Consider the following 18,391-nt stretch of genomic DNA (forward strand, 5'->3'; position numbering starts at 1 on the left):
ATTCTAAACACTTGTAATTCAAAGGAAATGCATTTCCTGTGTTGATAGCGAAAGATACTTAAGATTCCAGCTTATCAAGCTGGTGTGATTAATCACTTGTAATAAAAGAAAAACTTTGTATAAGTATTTTTTCACAGCTAAAATAACACTCAGTTACACCTCAAATTGAATATTTTCACTGAATTTTTTTCATTATTGTATTTAAATTAAGAAATACATTCTGTTAGTTTACAGCTTTTTATGAAGAACCAAAGTGATTTCAGTGTTTGATAAAATACTAGATTGCTTATCATTTCAGTGTTTTCGTATGTCAGGAACAAAAGTTTCAAGATCAAGTTTCGATGGATTCTTGCCCAAAGATCAAGAAACCTTCATTGAATTTTAACCGAGAACCATCGTGAATAGATCATTGAAAACTGATCCTGAAATTTACCTCAATTTGTACCTCTTGGTATTCATACAAACAAAAGTATGTTTTACTTCAGTAAAACTACAAGATTAACAGACATCTGGGGTTTAAGTAACTACAGGGTATCAATAACTAAAATATGCATGATGTGAAAACTACAGGTACTGTACCAATGTACTTATCAAAAGGCTTACGATGCAACTGGTTGAGAATTAATTAGTATGTACCATTCTTTTTTTTGTGAAATAATATCGCTGGGTTACACTAGCGCAGCTGGTTGTTACAAATGTATTTTTATCTAGCTGTTCAGAATCAGCAGAGCTACAGGTATTCACCCACTAACGTCTTTACCTAGGTAATGCGGGTTACTAAGCCACAATGGTCTTCAATTTATTTACCCATGTTATTTTGTGACTAATTTACAGAATTACCTGCTGACTCCAGCTCGGTATTGATGTGTAATAATTAGCGAGACGTTTGTACAATATTGGGTTTAAATCAAGTGTAGCGCTCATTCTAAACACTTATAATTCAAAGGAAATGCATTTCCTATGTGTATAGCGAAAGATACTTAAGATTTTAACTTGTCAAACTTGTGTGATTAGTCACTTGCAATAAAAGAAAATCTTTGTTGATGTTATTGAATTCCAAGTGTTATCTGTCTCTAAATTAAGTGACAGCGACTTGTTCCCAAGTCATGTTAACCACTGCACGGGATAAGCCCATTTTCACTGTAAGGACAACGAATCAACAGAGCCTCATCACCCACCGCCAACTTTTGTACCTTATTTACCAGCTACACAGATTTCTGTTACATTATAACTCTACCAAACTTAAAAGTGCCAGGATGCTCAGTAAAGGACTTCAATTTGGCAACAAGGTCACTGTGAGTGAAACGTTATAATCGCCAGGCCATACCTGCCACATGTTTGAGAAGTAGAATTTAACACATTTACTAAATCCTAGCTATTTAAAGTATCTTTTCACTAATGAACACTGGCTCGGCATGGCAAGGTTCGAATCCCCGTCACATCAATCATGCTTGTCTTTTCAGCTGTGAAGGCGTTAAAATTTTGGTTAATCCCGCTGTTCGTTGGTTAAAGAGAAGCCCAAGAGTTGGCCGAAGGTAGTGATGACTAGCTGCCTTCCCTCTAGTCTTACATTGCTAAATTAGAAATGGTTAGAGTAGATAGCCCTCGTGTAACTTTGCGCAAAATTCAGAAAATAAACATTAATGAACAAACAAAGGAAGACAGCGAATTTAACGTCTTTCTTTAACTCTATACAGAAATTAAATAACGTTTAGTAACTATTTTTATCAGCTACGGTGTTATCTTCTGATCACTGACGACTTTCCAATGTTTGGGATACTTATTGTTACCAGGATTGAATAACTAAAAATAAAAATGAATTTCATAAATTTTCTACTATTTGTGTTTCAACAACTGTTTTAAGTCTTTAACGCTTAGTAATAGACGAAATAGATTAATTGTTAAATAATCAATTAAATAAGGTCTTATTAATATATATGACAGCAAATAAAATGTATTTTTGTATTATTAGATATGGCTGTTTAAAAGTCAAAAGTACTTTACATATCGTATAGTAGCTCATTGTGATGTTAGGAACGGTTAAAATCAATATTTTTTGTCATTTCTCAGAGCCTCATGAATATTCAAGCTCTTCTATAAGAGATGGCTGAGCAGAAGCTAAACTGTCTTGCAATATCTTCCTTCACTTGATAATTGACTGGAAGTAACGCCACCTATATTAACATTTCCTCAAACAAAAACAGAACAAGTATAATTCTTACATACAATGAACATACACCGTATGGCTAAAGCAATAATAGGGGAAGAGAGGATAAAAGAAAGAAGATAATATAATGTTCTAGGTTTACGTGCAAATAAAATATTTTATAGTCCAACCACACAATACTCAACGTTTTATAATACGGTCAGTATGTAAGGAGAAGATAAAACAAAAACAACACGTAGTTACGAACAGAAGATTCTTTAGTAACTCTTTTATCTAATGAGTTAATTTGATTTATATTTCGTCCAGTTAATTGTGAAATAGTTACAACTCCCACTAACGCTTCAATCTTTAGCCTAGTTTCGTGTTTGTACGTCTGAACAATGTTTAAATTCTACAGTAATTGGCAGTAAATTCAATATATTCAAGTAGACATTTTACCGTGAATCCTCATGTGCGGTGATGCCTGACCAGATTCTGTAACAGAATATCCATTTCAATGCCTTATTTTCTTGTCCAGTTTTTCACAAACCAGTAAATTCCTCACATTTACGAACTCTTATCACATTCTTAAGTAGATAGGTTTATAGTCGTAATATATTGTTGTGAATGAGGAATCTTCTAGTACCTTTCTCATGAAAACAGCCATTTATTCCCAAGTTTGTTAACCATTTCAATCTTTACTGCAAGGACAACGTACCAGCAGAAACTTTATAACTTCTGTATGGAAAGAAATGTTCATTCACAGAAGCTTGTTAACTTCTGCATGGAAAAGGAATGTTATCAGGAAAGCTTGACAACTTCGGTATAGAAAGGAGTGTTTACAGAAAGTTGATAACTTCTGTAGGAATATTCATTCAAAGAAAGTTGATAACTTCTGTATGGAAAGGAATGTTCATTCACGGAAAGTTGAAAACTTCTGAAGGGAAAGGAATGTTCTCAGGAAAGCTTGACAACTTCGGTATAGAAAGGAATGTTCACAGAAAGTTGATAACTTCTGTAAGAATGTTCATTCACAGAAAGTTGATAACTTCTGTAGGAATGTTCATTCACAGAAAGTTGATAACTTCTGTAGAAATGTTCATTCACAGAAAGTTGATAACTTCTGTAGGAATGTTCATTCAAAGAAAGTTGATAACTTCTGTGTGAAAAGGAACGTTCATTCACAGAAAGTTGATAACTTCTGTATGGAAAGGAATATTCATTTACGGAAAGTTGATAACTTCTGAAGGGAAAGGAATGTTCTCAGGAAAGCTTGACAACTTCGGTACAGAAAGGAGTGTTCACAGAAAGTTAATAACTTCGGTATAGAAAGGAGTGTTCACAGAAAGTTAATAACTTCTATTGGAAAGGAATGTTCATTCACAGTGTGTTGATAACTTCTGTATGGAAAAGAATGTTCAAAAAAGCTTAAAACATTTGGTAGTGATTTGTTTTTCCACTTTTTTTTATGTTAATAAAACATTTGAGTTGTTTCAACGTAACAAATAATGCGGTCCTGTATATCTATTTGTGAATTCGTGCATAAGATTGATGAGGTAGTTAGAACGTGCTTCATGTCACAAATTTTACATTTGAGAAATAACAATGTCAAGTAAACCTCCATATTTTAATGAAAGAGGATCTGGTACCCAAAAGAGTCTCTACACTGATAAGTGGAATCCGAGAACAGTTTTTATTTAGAGCTTTGTTATACGTTCTGTAATAGTACACGCGTCCCGTGTTATCCATGTAAACTTATAATAACCTTCCTGTCAAATTCCACTTTATTATCATGAAGATGTAAAAGGACGTGTAATGTATATTAACAAATAACTACGTTTATCTTCCAACAGCCATATGATTACAGTTCATTCCAGTATTATACTGTAATTAATATTAGTTATAAACGCACTTGATTATTAAAAATACGAATTTCTACATTTTTTTGTAGGAGGCAACGCGCGTTAATGTGCACCACGCGTGTTTTATTATTATTACTTTGCAGTAAAATCCGAAAGTTTAGTTTCAGTAAAGATGTAAAGTCAGATTTTTTTAACGACAGGTGCCATTGCCTGCAAACCTTAAACAATGAACTATAGATTTGCACAGGGCCCGGCATGGCCAAACGTGTTAAGGCGTTCGACTCGTAATCCGAGGGTTGCGAGTTCCAATCCCGGTTGCACCAAACATGCTCGCCCTCCCAGCCGTGGGGGTGTATAATGTGACGGTCAATCCCACTATTCGTTGGTAAAGAGTAGCCCAAGAGTTGGCGGTGGGTGGTGATGACTAGCTGCCTTCCCTCTAGTCTTACACTGCTAAATTAGGGACGGCTAGCACAGATAGCCCTCGAGTAGCTTTGTGCGAAATTCAAAAACAACAACAACTACATTTTAAATTACCAGACTGAATATTATATTAAAAAAAAAAAACATAACCTTATTTTTCCAACGTCACTCAACCATCATTCTTAAAGTTCGTGTACTGAAATAATTCGTGTTTTGAAATTTAATCAGTATTTTTCATTTTCCTTCATGGTAAAGGCTATCTACTTTCGTCCCTAATTTCAAGTTACTAACCAGAGTGAAAGCAGTTACTAGGTGGCATCTTAACACTCACCACCTATAATAAGATTATCACTTTTATCATGCACTCACAGCTTTAAAGTGATTGAAACATTTTGTAATGTTAGAAAAATTTTAACCTGAACCCCCATGTCCGAAATGTAGATTTCTATTTTCATCGTGCCAATTCACATACACACACACACAAATTTTACAGACGTTACATCCCATTACTTAAAATGCGGACGAAGTTTATTCAAAAAGCGTTTTACATTATTCCAATGAGACGAAGATAATTTACAATATTTATGTGCAGACAATAGTTCAGAATGGCATACTTGCTTTTTAAAATTAGTGGAGAAACAAAAAACGAATATATTAAAACAAGACTCGATAGACTTATCACGAGACGACACTTTTACCGTGTTGAGCTGAGTTTGAGAATATAACGAAGAATTGTCTTTCAGCATTTTATAAACATTGTTATTGTTTGAAATTAAGCATAACGCTACACAATAGGCTATCTGTGCTCTGCCCACCACAGGTATCAAAACCAGGTTTTATCGTTGTAAGTCCGCAGACATACCTCTGAGCCACTGGGAAGGCTTTTATAAACATCTTTCAGTCTTAGCCAGAAAATAAAGCTTCATACTTTATAGTGAATATACATTTACAAAATGTAGTCTTAAATAAACAATTGAGGGAAAGAGGGTATGTGTGTGTGTGCGCGCGCGCATAACAACACGTGCGTGTCTAAAAGGGACACATAGATAAAAATTAACCGAGAATTCAGAACTTTTTTCATTAATTGGGTTTCTGAGTTAAAGAGTCTGCATATTTGAAAACATTTACCACTGTTATGAAATCTCCAGTGATTTATTGTACAATCATGTGATTAGCAACGAGCTGTATTGAAGGTTAAACCTTTGAGCATGTGAGGGGATAATTAAATAATCAGCTAATCCTAGAATAGGATATATTACTTTTATCTCATCTGGGCTTTTTCTTCACAAGTTAGCATTCAAAGGATAATATGTTAAACACGTGGGAGGTATTGAGGAAGCATTGCGATAATCCAGTTAATACCACTGTAATTCAGCATTGACGTCATGGTTCCTTGCTCCAACCATGTTTTCCTATTACCATCACTGATGCATGAACACACTGTGATGTACCGTATGTAATCTGTAAATGTACGGTAAAGTAGGTTAATAAATTAACATTGACCTGCAAGGATGTTAACTGAGTTACAGTATGACAACCGTCAGCGGTACAACGAATAACATTTACCTTCCAACATGACTAGGTTTTGTTGTTAACATACATATTAACGCATCTTCTTAGGAATACATTGCACATTAAGTATAGAGAGGTATCTTAAGGCTCTAAATTGTACCTATTTAATATTTACTCTGGCTTAACATATTTGAATATATACGTATTAATCACCGAATGTAATTACCTTTTTATGCACTACAAAGAAGTATTAAAACATCATGTGAAATCGTTGTATTAGCTGAAATATAAAGCAATTGGACACTGAGTAAAAACGTGTCATATTTTCTTTGGTGAGAACAAAGATCCCAATTAATCGTTGTTTCGACTGGAATTAGCTACTAAATAAAATTGAATAGTTTAAACCTGAAGCAGTCCTCTGTGATGTTTCGTTTTACAATTTTACCTTATCATAAGAAGAATGGTTAAATATGAAGTTAAGCTGTATCTCTCAACTTAAAAAAGCCATATTTTAATCTTGCAAAAAGGAAAAAAAAATGATTTACAGATTTTAATCCCTGATAGTATAACAACCTTGTAAATTACATGATGACTGTGAGAAATAATTAAATATAAAGTATGTAGTCAACTTTTACAGTATAGTCAATTAACACTATAATCAATGATAATATATCAGGGCTGACCAAACCGCTGGCTCTTTGACATATAATGTGTGGCTCGTGGAAATATGTTGGCTGAGCTCCTTTTTGCCTCACAATTAATATAAAAGGTAAATAAAATATTTCAAGATTTATAATTATTTACCTGGTATACACTGAGAGTCCACTGGACTAAAACGTAAGTTTAATGTTCATGGTGAGTAAATATATTTAAGAATTTAAATTCTAATTTTAATGCTAGAGTTGAGTCAGAAATTAAAGAAATTTCAAATCAGCAAGAATTACAGAGGAATTGTGTTGAAGAATCAGAAATAGTACATGACAGTTCTGACAATGCTAGTTTTTAGTGGGCGTGGATTGCGATCGCATAATTGTGGCGTGTGTGGCTGTGTTGCGGGCAACGAATTTAGCAGAGTGTTAGTGTGATACTGGGCGCAGTACAGTTTGATTGCGTTGCGCGTGTTAGAGCTTATTGTTTCTTTTCACTTTAATCTTTTAGAAGTGTCTGTGAAAAATTTGTGAAAGAAGATGGCATCATCAAATTCTAAAAAGCGAAAGCATGAAGATGAAAACAGAAATTTTAAGCCACAATGGGAGAAACATTTTGCATTCACCGTTAAAGGAGATAAACCTTTGTGTCTTATCTGTAATGTATTACTCAGTCATTACAAAACCAGTAACGTGAAACACCACTATGAAACAAACCACAAAAACTTTTCGTCTGATTATCCACCTCAATCAAAATAAATTACGGAATAACAAGTTAACTGTGTTAAAATCATCACTAAATAGCCAGCAGCCACTGTTTACAACGTTTAGTAAGGAAGTTGATACAACGACTGAAGCTAGTTTTGTTATATCATGGAATATTTTTCGTGCTAAACTCACATATTCTAATGTTGAATTTGTCAAGAATGTAGCTGATGTTGTTGTAATGTTAGATCCAAATAATACAAAACTTCAGCGACTAATAGCATAAATATCAGCTTCATGCCACACTACAGAGAGACGTATCTTTCAGATCAATGTTGATGTTGCAAGCAAAATGATTTACAGAATTCCCCTGCATTCAGCTTAGCCCTTGACAAATCTACAGACATACAAGACAACCCACAACTAGCGGTATTTGTTTGTTATGTTTCCTCTGATGTAACTGTAAAAGAAGAGATGTTGGATTTAGTGACACTAAAAAAAACAACTCGTAGTGTTGACATTAAAAATACGTTTGACAGAGCCTTAACAAATGCTGATATTCCACTGGATAAACTCGTCACTGTTACAACAGATGGAGCACCTGCAATGGTGGAGAAAAATGCAAAATTAATTGCACTTATAAAAAGTGATCCCAGCTTTTCAGAGTTTTTCCTGTTTATTGGATTATTCATCGTGAATACCTGGCAGACAAATACTTCAAGTAAGAAGATGTGATGAAATTTGTTCCTAAAATTGCCAATTTTATATGCTTAAATGGAAAGACCCGTCCACAGTTCAAAGCTTTTATTGAAGAACTTGAAGATAAACCCAGTGGTGTCTCTTTCTTCTGCATTGTAAGGTGGCTGTCAACCAGCAATGTTTTAAATAGGTTTGTGGATCTGTTGGAGCCTGTTATTACTTTTTCTTGAAGAAAAGAAAAGAGTCTATCTTCAACTGGGAAATGATGAATGGATGCAAGATCTAATATTTCTTACTGGTATAATGAATCATCTACAAACTCTCAACTTGACACTCCAGGGAAAGGACAAGATTGCTTGTGATCTTCATCAGACAATTTCCAGCTTTCAGAATAAAATAACACTTTTCAAAAGAGACATATTGTCAAGAAACTTCAGTTACTTTCCCAATCTCAAAATGAAAGTAAATACATTGACTGATATTGAAATAAAAGACCACAACTGGAAGAATAAAAAGATAAATTACAAGGACTGCTTGATAATTTCCTAGACAGGTTTAAGGACTTGCAGAAGCTGAAGCCCTGCTTTGCCTTTCTTGTAAATCTATTCATGGTTGATGTGATCAATGATGGTTGTCCAATTCTTGAACCTCTGATTACAGAATCATCTGCTGTGGAAATGGAACTAATAGAGCTACAGAAGGACCTGGATCTAAAGATGATCCATAAATCCCATTCTACAACTGAGTTCTGGAAGCAAGTTCCAGAAATAAAGTATCTTGAACTGAAGAAAACCATGTGCGACTCATCTCAGTTTTCAGAACAACATACTGCTGTGAATCACTCTACTCTGTAATAAAGTTTGTGAAGTCGAAGCATCGTGCAATCCTTACAAATCAACCACTGACGGAGCTAATTCGTACACTCTCGACAACATATCAGCCAGAATTTCAACAACTAACAACCAAGATGGAAACTCACAAGACCTCTACTTATAGTAAATAGCCTGATAATTGTATCGATGTCTGTTTGTGTAAGAAAAGTATTATGATAAGACTAGAATTGTGTAATGTGGTATCTGATTAAAATATCTCTAATTTTATTGTTTTACATATTTTCCTCCATGTTTTAACCAAATATTTACTAAGACAAATAAATATGATTTAAAATATCAGTTTGTACCCCTTTTATTTTTATTTTTGGCAGTCTCAATTAATGTTAATCAAATGTAAATTTCCATATTTTTCTCAGATGTTTCTGTAGTTCACTACCCTATTAAATACGCTCAATATAGTCAAAACAATAATCAGCCAGAATTTTGTAAACATTTCGTATATATTTGTGTACTTTGTGATTATTAAAACTAATACAAATTAACAGTTTAAAAACTACATACATGAATAAATATTATTACGTACATGTATTTCTTAATATTTATATAAAATTTATGTAATACAATGTACATGTAATAATAAAAAACGTGTGTGTAATATTTGTTCATGTCTTGCAGCTCTCAAACATCTGAAGTTTATCATATGTGACTCTTACGTTAAACAAATTTGCCCACCCCTGTAATATAGCAACTTAGGACTAACACACGGTGCAAAGAAAATAACCGTCAAATACACGGTATAAACAGAATTACAGTCACAATACACGGTGTAAGCACAGTGAGTGTCATAATACACTGTGTAAACACAAAGACCTCAGTTAATCCATTCAACGTTATAAAAGTAACACTTGCATCTTCATACGTTAATTATATCAACAGACTGACCCAACCAAAGTTCGAGTTTCAGACTTGGAGTAAAAGAAGGCATGAAAGGTCTTCAGATCCATCTTGTATAATATGACAGATCGAAAGATGTGAATGAAGATAAATTACAAAATGAAAGGTGGCGTTACAAACATCATGTATAGATATTAAAGCCGTAAAAAATGTACAAATTACTGGCTGAATGTGATAATTTAAATACTTAACAAACTTATAAGAACAGCGGTGGCTGATATGACGTAAATATTAATTTTAGATAAAAACATTCAGACAGCTACAAATAATCATAGGTTGATAAATCTAATACAAAATTAAGATCTTTCCTTCTACAAACAGGAATATTAAGATATCGATAAGAAGGGCTACGAATCAGCCAGTTATAATATAAACATTGATTGCTGAAGTTACCAGAAAAAATCAACTGAACGTTCAGATATGACAGTTATTGTGTATCCAGATTAGAGCAACTGACTATGCATAAACGTTATTATAGAGTACGATCATACCAGCTGAACATACATACAGAAACATTATTATAAAGTGCGATCATACCAGCTGAATATACAGAAACATTATTATAAAGTACAATCATACCAGCTGAATATACAGAAACATTATTATAAAGTACAATCATACCAGCTGAATACACAGAAATGTTATTATAAAGTACGATCATACCAGCTGAATATACAGAAACATTATTATAAAGTACGATTATACCAGTTGAATATACAGAAACATTATCATAAAGTACGATCATACCAGCTGAATATACAGAAACATTATAGAGTAAGATTAAACCAACTAAATAAAGAAAATGTGACACAGTTAAGTGTATTGTCCTCATACGATCTGAACAGATAAACTGACTTGGTTAAGTAAATGAGTAGATAAACTATGGCGTCATTACTGGAACCGTTCTTGTGTATCCAGTTCAGACGATCTGAAGCGGACATGATTGCATTACCAATATTACTCTGGTGCATCTGGTTCAAACCATCATACTTAGAACGAAGTCAAAACACCATCTATAAATTCCTCTTTTTATTATCGTTTCAATGCCTTCACTTGGTTGTCATGACCTCGTGTTAAAAGGGACGTCCCTGTGCATCTAGCTGAGACTACTTAACATGGAGGTGACACATTAGTGACAATCAAGTTCATTATACCATTAATTAATGATTGCGGTCTCAATTAGCAAGTCGTCATCTTCTGTTAGAAATAATATAAAATTCCGCACTTCACCACGTAAGGTATCGTGTTTATTACTTGAATATCAGTTGTAATCACGTATTTCCAAACTTACTAAATACAACCACAATATTTTGGTTCAGATGCTATTTTCAGTACAGATAACCGCTATAGTTCCCAATGTATTAACGATTTAACTTTAGAGCCAATCGTAACATCTTTGTATTAGCGTTTTATTATGCTTTAAATATACAGATAAAATAAACATAATTAACCGGAAGTTATATTATGAAGTTCCCGGTGGCATGTTACAGTGTTTAGTGACTGTTTCTAGCCATTATATATATTGATTTATATGAATCATTTTTTTAGGTAATGTTTACAAATTCCAGCCTACCTCAATGTAACATGAAGAACAATTATTAAGTATTGTTCTATCTAAATAAAAAATCTGAAATATGTTTAGATGTTTCTCTATTCGCCATTACCACTCGTGTTTTGTTACCTTTACTAATTTTTACAACCCCCCCGGGTGAAACAATGACAAATCTTCGAATTTACAACCCTAGAATCAAGGATTCGATCCCTTCAGTAAACACAGCAGATAATTCAATGTTAAACTCAACATTTTCTATACAACTGATGTGAATGAACTCTCGATATGCGATATTTGACTATTCCTTTCATACCAGTTTTCTTGCTTTAAGCAAAACATTTTACAAAAGTACCTACAACATAAATCGAATTTGGAAATTGGTTGGATTGTAAGGTTTTTACTTAGTGGTAGAGTTACTTTAACTCCCAGTGATGATATGTAATAGCCATTATGATTAACACTTAAAAATACAATGGGCAATTCCTATATTTTACTGTAAATATACAGCTAAAGGTTACTTAAATATAAAATATTTAGTTGTAGATCTTTCTGGACCTAAAGCTCCCTTTATTCTACAGGTCACCTACTATACGAAAGTGTTGTAGGAGGGTTTGCCGAGCTGTCGTGCAATTTTTCTTCAGTCTATGAAGATAAAGTTTCTCTGATACTGTGGTATAAAGACAACGCTACGAAACCAATTTATATCTTAGATGCAAGAAACGGCATTAGGGATGAACCGAAGCATCTTCCCAGTAGAACCATAAACAACAGGTCCTACTACAATGTCTCTGTTTCGCCCTCCGTCCTGCAATTATGGAACATTAGGGAAGACGATAAGGGCAAATTCAAATGTCGCGTGGACTACAGGCACGAGCCCACCGAATATTTCATCGTACTCCTTGAGGTTATAGGTAAGACATCGAGTTTTTTAAAGCACAACATAATTTAGTACACCAGGTAAAATATGTACCGACATTATTCAATTTCTTTTTAATACAACATAGTGAAGGTATAGTGACGATCGCATAAAACAAAATCGCTGATCAACAAGACTTACAAATACGTGTTTCAGGTCTAGTGAATATCAGCTTCTCACGAACAGTTTTCTCTACCGGCAAAATAAGGTAGTTTGAGCACAAGGAAGGTAAACATTTTGCCATCAAATGTATCTTACAATTAGAAAAATCATTATCTGTCATATTATTTTAAAAACAAGCCTCGTGTATATTTCCTAGCGTACACGGCAAATACATAGTTACCATTAAATACGTATTTTATTTAAGACGGGTTCTACTTACATTTGGCCCAGCATGGCCAGGTGGGTTAAGGCGTGCGATTCGTAATCTGGGTGTCGCAGGTTCGCATCCCCGTCGCACCAAACATGCTCGTCTTTTCAGCTGTGGGAGCGTTATAATGTTACGGTCAATCCCACTATTCATTGGTAAAAGAGTAACCCAAGAGTTGGCGGTGGGTGGTAATGACTAGCTGCCTTCCCTCTAGTCTTACACTGCTAAATTAGGGACGGCTAGCGCAGATAGTCCTCGAGTAGCTTTGCGCGAAACAAATCTACTTACATTTAGGGTTAACGACGAGTTTCATTCAAATGGGAGAAACAATAAAATACTAATTAAATACTATTAAATACGTTTATTATTTAAGACAGAAGTCCTACTTATATTTAAGGTTAGCGACGAGTTTCATTCAGATGGGAGAAAAACGAATTAAGTACTCTAATTAATCCTTAATCAACGGGACTGTTGTAGGTAGCAGCATGATGGCCGCCATTTAAGGGTTAAATACTATTAAATACGTTTGTTGTTCAAGATAGGTTCTAGTTCCATTTAGGGTTAGCGACGAGTTTCATTCAGATGGGAGAAAAACGAATTAAATACGAACTAACCCTTAAACAGCGGGACCGTTGTAGGTTGCATCACGATGGCCGCCATTTAAGGGTTAAATACTATTAAATACGTTTGTTGTTCAAGATAGGTTTTAGTTGCATTTAGGGTTAGCGACGAGTTTTATTCAGAGTGGAGAAACATAATACGTGTTCCACAGTTGTACTGATAGTTACAAATAAATGAATTAATCTTGGTTCTTTTATTATATTATAATATCAAATTATTGTTCTACTATAATATATTTGTTAGTTCTCTAATGGGCATGTGATGTCATATCTAAAACATGAAGGGTCAGTAAGTCCATAAACGATCTCATTTCATTATGTCACCATGCTCCAAAATTACATAAGGAAAGCCATTTTCTTCTGAAACCGAAAACGATTTTAAAAATAAATATTTATTTCTAGTGCAAGAAGATTTTATTGGTCCTTTAAATTTTTGCTAAAAAGATTTGGTTGAAATATAAAACCTGTGTAGTTACCGTATAGTACAGCGATTATAGATTCCTATGATAATATTTGATACAAGATGTTATAATACTGTAACCCTTAATGTTAAAATTATACCTTTGATTTCTTGATGAGGAGAAACCCACTCGAAGTAAAAATGTATTCTCAAGAGAATATATTTTTACACTTTGGTTTACTTTACTATCCTGATTTGTTCTATTAGTTTTCAATAGACTGGATGCAAGACAAACAGGGCCTAAAACCTTCATGAAAATACTCGTGATGTCACTATTATTAGAACTTTAAGTTCCGATAAGTAGAAACAAATGAATTATAACTACAAGTTTAAGTAATCTAAGAAAGACGTCTGTTTATTAATATATGAAATTTTAATGTTTTTATCGTATTTCATTCACGTTTACGCGATTCATAAATCATGCCTTAAATGGCTTAAGGGCAGAAAAAAGTAGTGATATCCCTGGTACGTAAGATCATCTACAATAGACACAGCAAATGAAGACATTTCATAAAATAAGCCTTAGCAAATCTTAAAAGTGACATTGATAACTAAAAGTTTATAGAAAGACTTCAGAACTTTCTCTCACCATCTACAAAAAAAACCAAAAAACCTTGGAGACCGTTCTCATCAATTATATTAAAATTTTACACTCTTTATATAACAACATTATTTTTTCTTAAGACCTCAAATTTACCCTCAAACTAAATATTTGCTGGACTATAACACATATAAGGACTTGATTAAAAAATAAGTTTACAAATCTAAAACGACGTGTGAAAAACAACTGCCTAATGATGTTAGCACTAATATAAAGGGTTTAATATGTTAAAGATAAACAAAATATTGAAATTGAAATTGAGACCTTGGCGGATAGTAAGATGGCTGAGCTACTAAATCCTACACAATGTTTTTAGAAGAGAATATAATAAGTAGTCTTGGCTTTGACTGTTCTAAGAGAAATATTATGATTGAGCTCAATCATTTAGTTATTAACCCCCTGATATAGATAATAGTTCAAGATACATAAAGCAGAAGATCAAACTGATTATCTCATGGTTTTTCAAACAAGATTCTTTCTCTTCATTAACAGTGGGCACCATTGGTTTACTTGTCTTACACCTAAAGGGGGTATTACAAATTGTTCTGCAAACTGTAGACAAGTTAGTCTTAGTTCTTTGAGAGAACATGATAACACAGGTTTTGAAAAATGATTTGGTAAAATAATATATTACAGAAGAAAACGTCAGATGGAAAACTTTCCCTTACTGATTTGTTAATCTTTTTTTCAATAATATTGTGTATTTTAATAATGTACAGGCCAAGGACTGTATTTAGATTATTCCAAAAGTTTCTAATAAAATGTCATACTGAAGATTAGTTAAGAAAATAATATATCTTGGGAGGAGGAAGAATGGAGAACGACAAGGAAATTAAATTGTAGTATGATGGGGTGAAAGGTCAAAATGGACTCTTGTTATCACTCTAGAGCCCAAGAATTAAGGATGTTTAAGCATTAGTTATTTGAATCAATTGATTATTTAGATTATTTATGTTGTAAATTATATTTAAAGGGAGTTCAAGATAATTCATTTGAACCACATGTTTAATAAGTTGGAAATTACTCAAGAGATTTACAGAATAAAAATGATCTTGGAATACTGGTGGATATTTCACTCAAGTCTGTTGCTAGAACCACAGTTAGTAGAATTTTAGGGTGGCTTAGCAGACATTAGTAATAAGTTAAAACAGGTAATTCTCTCCATAAATCACTAATTAGGCCTCGCAATATTGTGCACAAACTTGTTTTCCGTATTTAAGAAATGATATTGAGTTACTGGAGTGTTCAGAAGGAAACTACCCTGGTAACTGCTGGTAAAAAAGGATTATCTCAAAGGAATAAAGTACTTGTTTTATTTTCTCTTGAAGAAAGAAGAAAAATGTTCGGTTTTATCGAATTTACAAGATTATTCCGTCAAGTTAGATTTAGTTTTCTAAAAAAGGTGATGTTATGGATTGAGTTGCATCAGTAATACAGGAGGCCAGAACTTTGAAAGTTTAAAAGGAAAATACATAGGTGCCTGTATGAAAAATAAAGGGTTTAGTGTGTATTCAATTTTCTTATAACTGGGTGTACAGAAACAGTCTTATTCTTTTAGAAACACCTGAATAACTGAGTTAAATAACTTTTTGACTTAGGATTTACTCTATAGAAACATTTGTCCTCAATGTTAAATTTTAATAACCATAAAAAGAGGCTTAAACAGTTTAGTCATGTTAAAAACTATAAAGTTAAACTAAGACAGACAAATGTTTCAAAGGTGCTGGTTTTTGTTTGTTTTACTTTTGTTTTGCTATCTTCGACAGTTACACTTCCATGTTAATGTTAATACTGTTACTTTTGTCAAAGCAATCGTTTTTCTGACTTAATATATCGATAGCTGTTTTTAGACGCGTGAAGTACAACACTGAAATACAAAACGATTACACAATATCAGAAGTTACTGAAGTTAATTTTAAAGTTACAAGAAAAAAGTAGTCCACATTTTAATTGACTCAAAACAGAATGCTAAACGGTTTGCGTCCTAAACTGTCAGACCACAAACTAAGCTCCAGAAATATAGAACCTTAAAGTTATCAACTCAGTTATGTAGATAAAAGTTGAGATGGCTTGACTGGTAATGAAAAAAGAAGTCGTACATTTTGTATAAAGTTTTTTCATTACCAGTCAATCCGTCTCTGAAATTATTTTCTACAAAGTGGTTTCCTTGTTGTTAAGTTTCAGTTACGAGAAATTGCAAACGCGCGCGACAAGAATGAAACAATACTATTGTTCTATTTAAGTTGTGAATATGCACATTGTTTGCCACAGATAATTCTGTAAAAATATTGGAGTCATCCCGAGCTAGACTAATTAAAATGTAATCTCTAACTCAGAAATACCTTTGTATGCAAATTTCCATCTTACGGTGTTTATCTTTTGAATTTAGGAACGTTTCTACCTGGTCCGGCATGGCCAGATGGGTTAAGGCGTTCGACTCCTAATCTGAGGGTCGCGGGTTCGAATCCCGGTTGCACTAAACATGCACATCCTTTCAGCCGCGGAGGCGTTATAATGTCACGATCAATCCCACTATTCGTTGGTAAAAGAGTAGCCCAAGAGTTGACGGTGGGTGGTGATGACTAGCTGCCTTCACTCTAGTCCTATTCTGCTAAATTAAGGACGGCAAGCGCAGACAACCCTTGAGTAGCTTTGCGCAAAATTAAGAAAAAAATACATTTCTAGTTAATTCTTAGCTATTCATTTACGCCGTAAGTTATATAATGATAATGCGAATTACAGTCCTCGTGCTTCATTTGTTTCGTTCACCAGTTTAATATAGTTTATTTCTTAGATCAATCAATATCTTTTAATACACTTTGCAGCAAGCCAAGTAGAGAAACGATATTTCAATTTCCAGTAATTGTTGTGACAGAATTTCTCGAAGTATAATTTTACATTTATACAAATTTAGTGCCATATAAAAAGTATCAAGTTATTTCATTAAAACAGTCATTTGATTCGCAAGAACGAAGAATTTATTTCATATTAACAAATATATACATAAGATATATTGTTAATCTTCCAAGTTTATAATTCCCTATTCTCTGCTTACTGTTACCCTCTCATTATGTTTATAATGTACATGTTCCAATTATTTCTTACTTAAATTTTTGTAAGCATAAACAATAACCTAAGCATGATCTGTTGCTGAATGTACACTAAATCATTTTTTTAATAAATACTTAGCACATACATAAATGTAAAAACTTACTGAAACGGAATGTAAGTGATTCAGGTAGACTCAAAAGAAGGAAAATTATTTTTAAATAATTTCATATGTGTAAGTGCGGTATTGCTATGACCCATATTTAACAAACTTCCCGAAACACAAAAATCTTGTTCGTTTATCCTGGTTTCGACCATGAAACTAAACTAAAATTTAAAAAAAAAACAGAACTCAAAACCAGCTTCAAAGTAGCTATAACTTTCTAAATATCTTTACAGTTACTACATCTGAAGGAAACCTATTCCAAAAAAAACCACCATGTCAGAAAAATACAACGGTTTCACAACGTCATCTAATCCTATCATACGATAAACAAAATATATCGGCACAATCAAATTCCACTAATTCTCAAACACCTAAACCAGATACACCTTTAAGTTTTTGTTGTTTCAAGACAAAATAATTTCAGACATTTGAATTTATCGCTGTGTAACAACCTTTTGTCACGAAAAACTCTCGTGATTCTATTTTATTTTAATTGTATAAGCATTGTATACAGCCTCACAGAAAAACAAACAACCTGAGAAAAAGCTTCCCGTTCTTAATAAGAAGTCTGACTGTCCTATTTCACACATTGGAACAATGTTTAATACATTAAACTTCCACAAATATGCATAATGTCTAAGAGTGTAAATTGCCTTTTGAGGGAAAGTAAAGATAAAATATATATTATTTTATATCTGATTACTATCCATTGTTATATTCTCATGAATTCAAAAACAACAACGTTTAAAGCGGCAAATACATGCTTACAACTATCAATCAAACGCAACGTTACGTTGTGCTGACATGTTGTCCTAGTTTCAGTATTTATCATACATAATAAACCGATTTATTACTAACACTTTTGGTTGCGAAGAAT

The 18,391-nt window shown here is 33.2% G+C and overlaps 1 protein-coding gene across 1 annotated transcript in view; it reads left to right on the forward strand.

Moving 5' to 3' along the window:
• LOC143255064 (neural cell adhesion molecule 2-like) overlaps window positions 1–18,391 on the forward strand; it is a 99,373-nt gene that overhangs the window by 35,225 nt on the left and 45,757 nt on the right. Inside the window, exon 2 of the mRNA XM_076510113.1 lies at window positions 11,912–12,244. Within this exon, the coding sequence (XP_076366228.1) occupies window positions 11,912–12,244 (333 nt within the window). The remainder of the gene's footprint in view (window positions 1–11,911; window positions 12,245–18,391) is intronic.

Source organism: Tachypleus tridentatus, chromosome 7 (assembly GCF_004210375.1).
Source record: "Tachypleus tridentatus isolate NWPU-2018 chromosome 7, ASM421037v1, whole genome shotgun sequence".
NCBI lineage: Eukaryota > Metazoa > Arthropoda > Merostomata > Xiphosura > Limulidae > Tachypleus > Tachypleus tridentatus.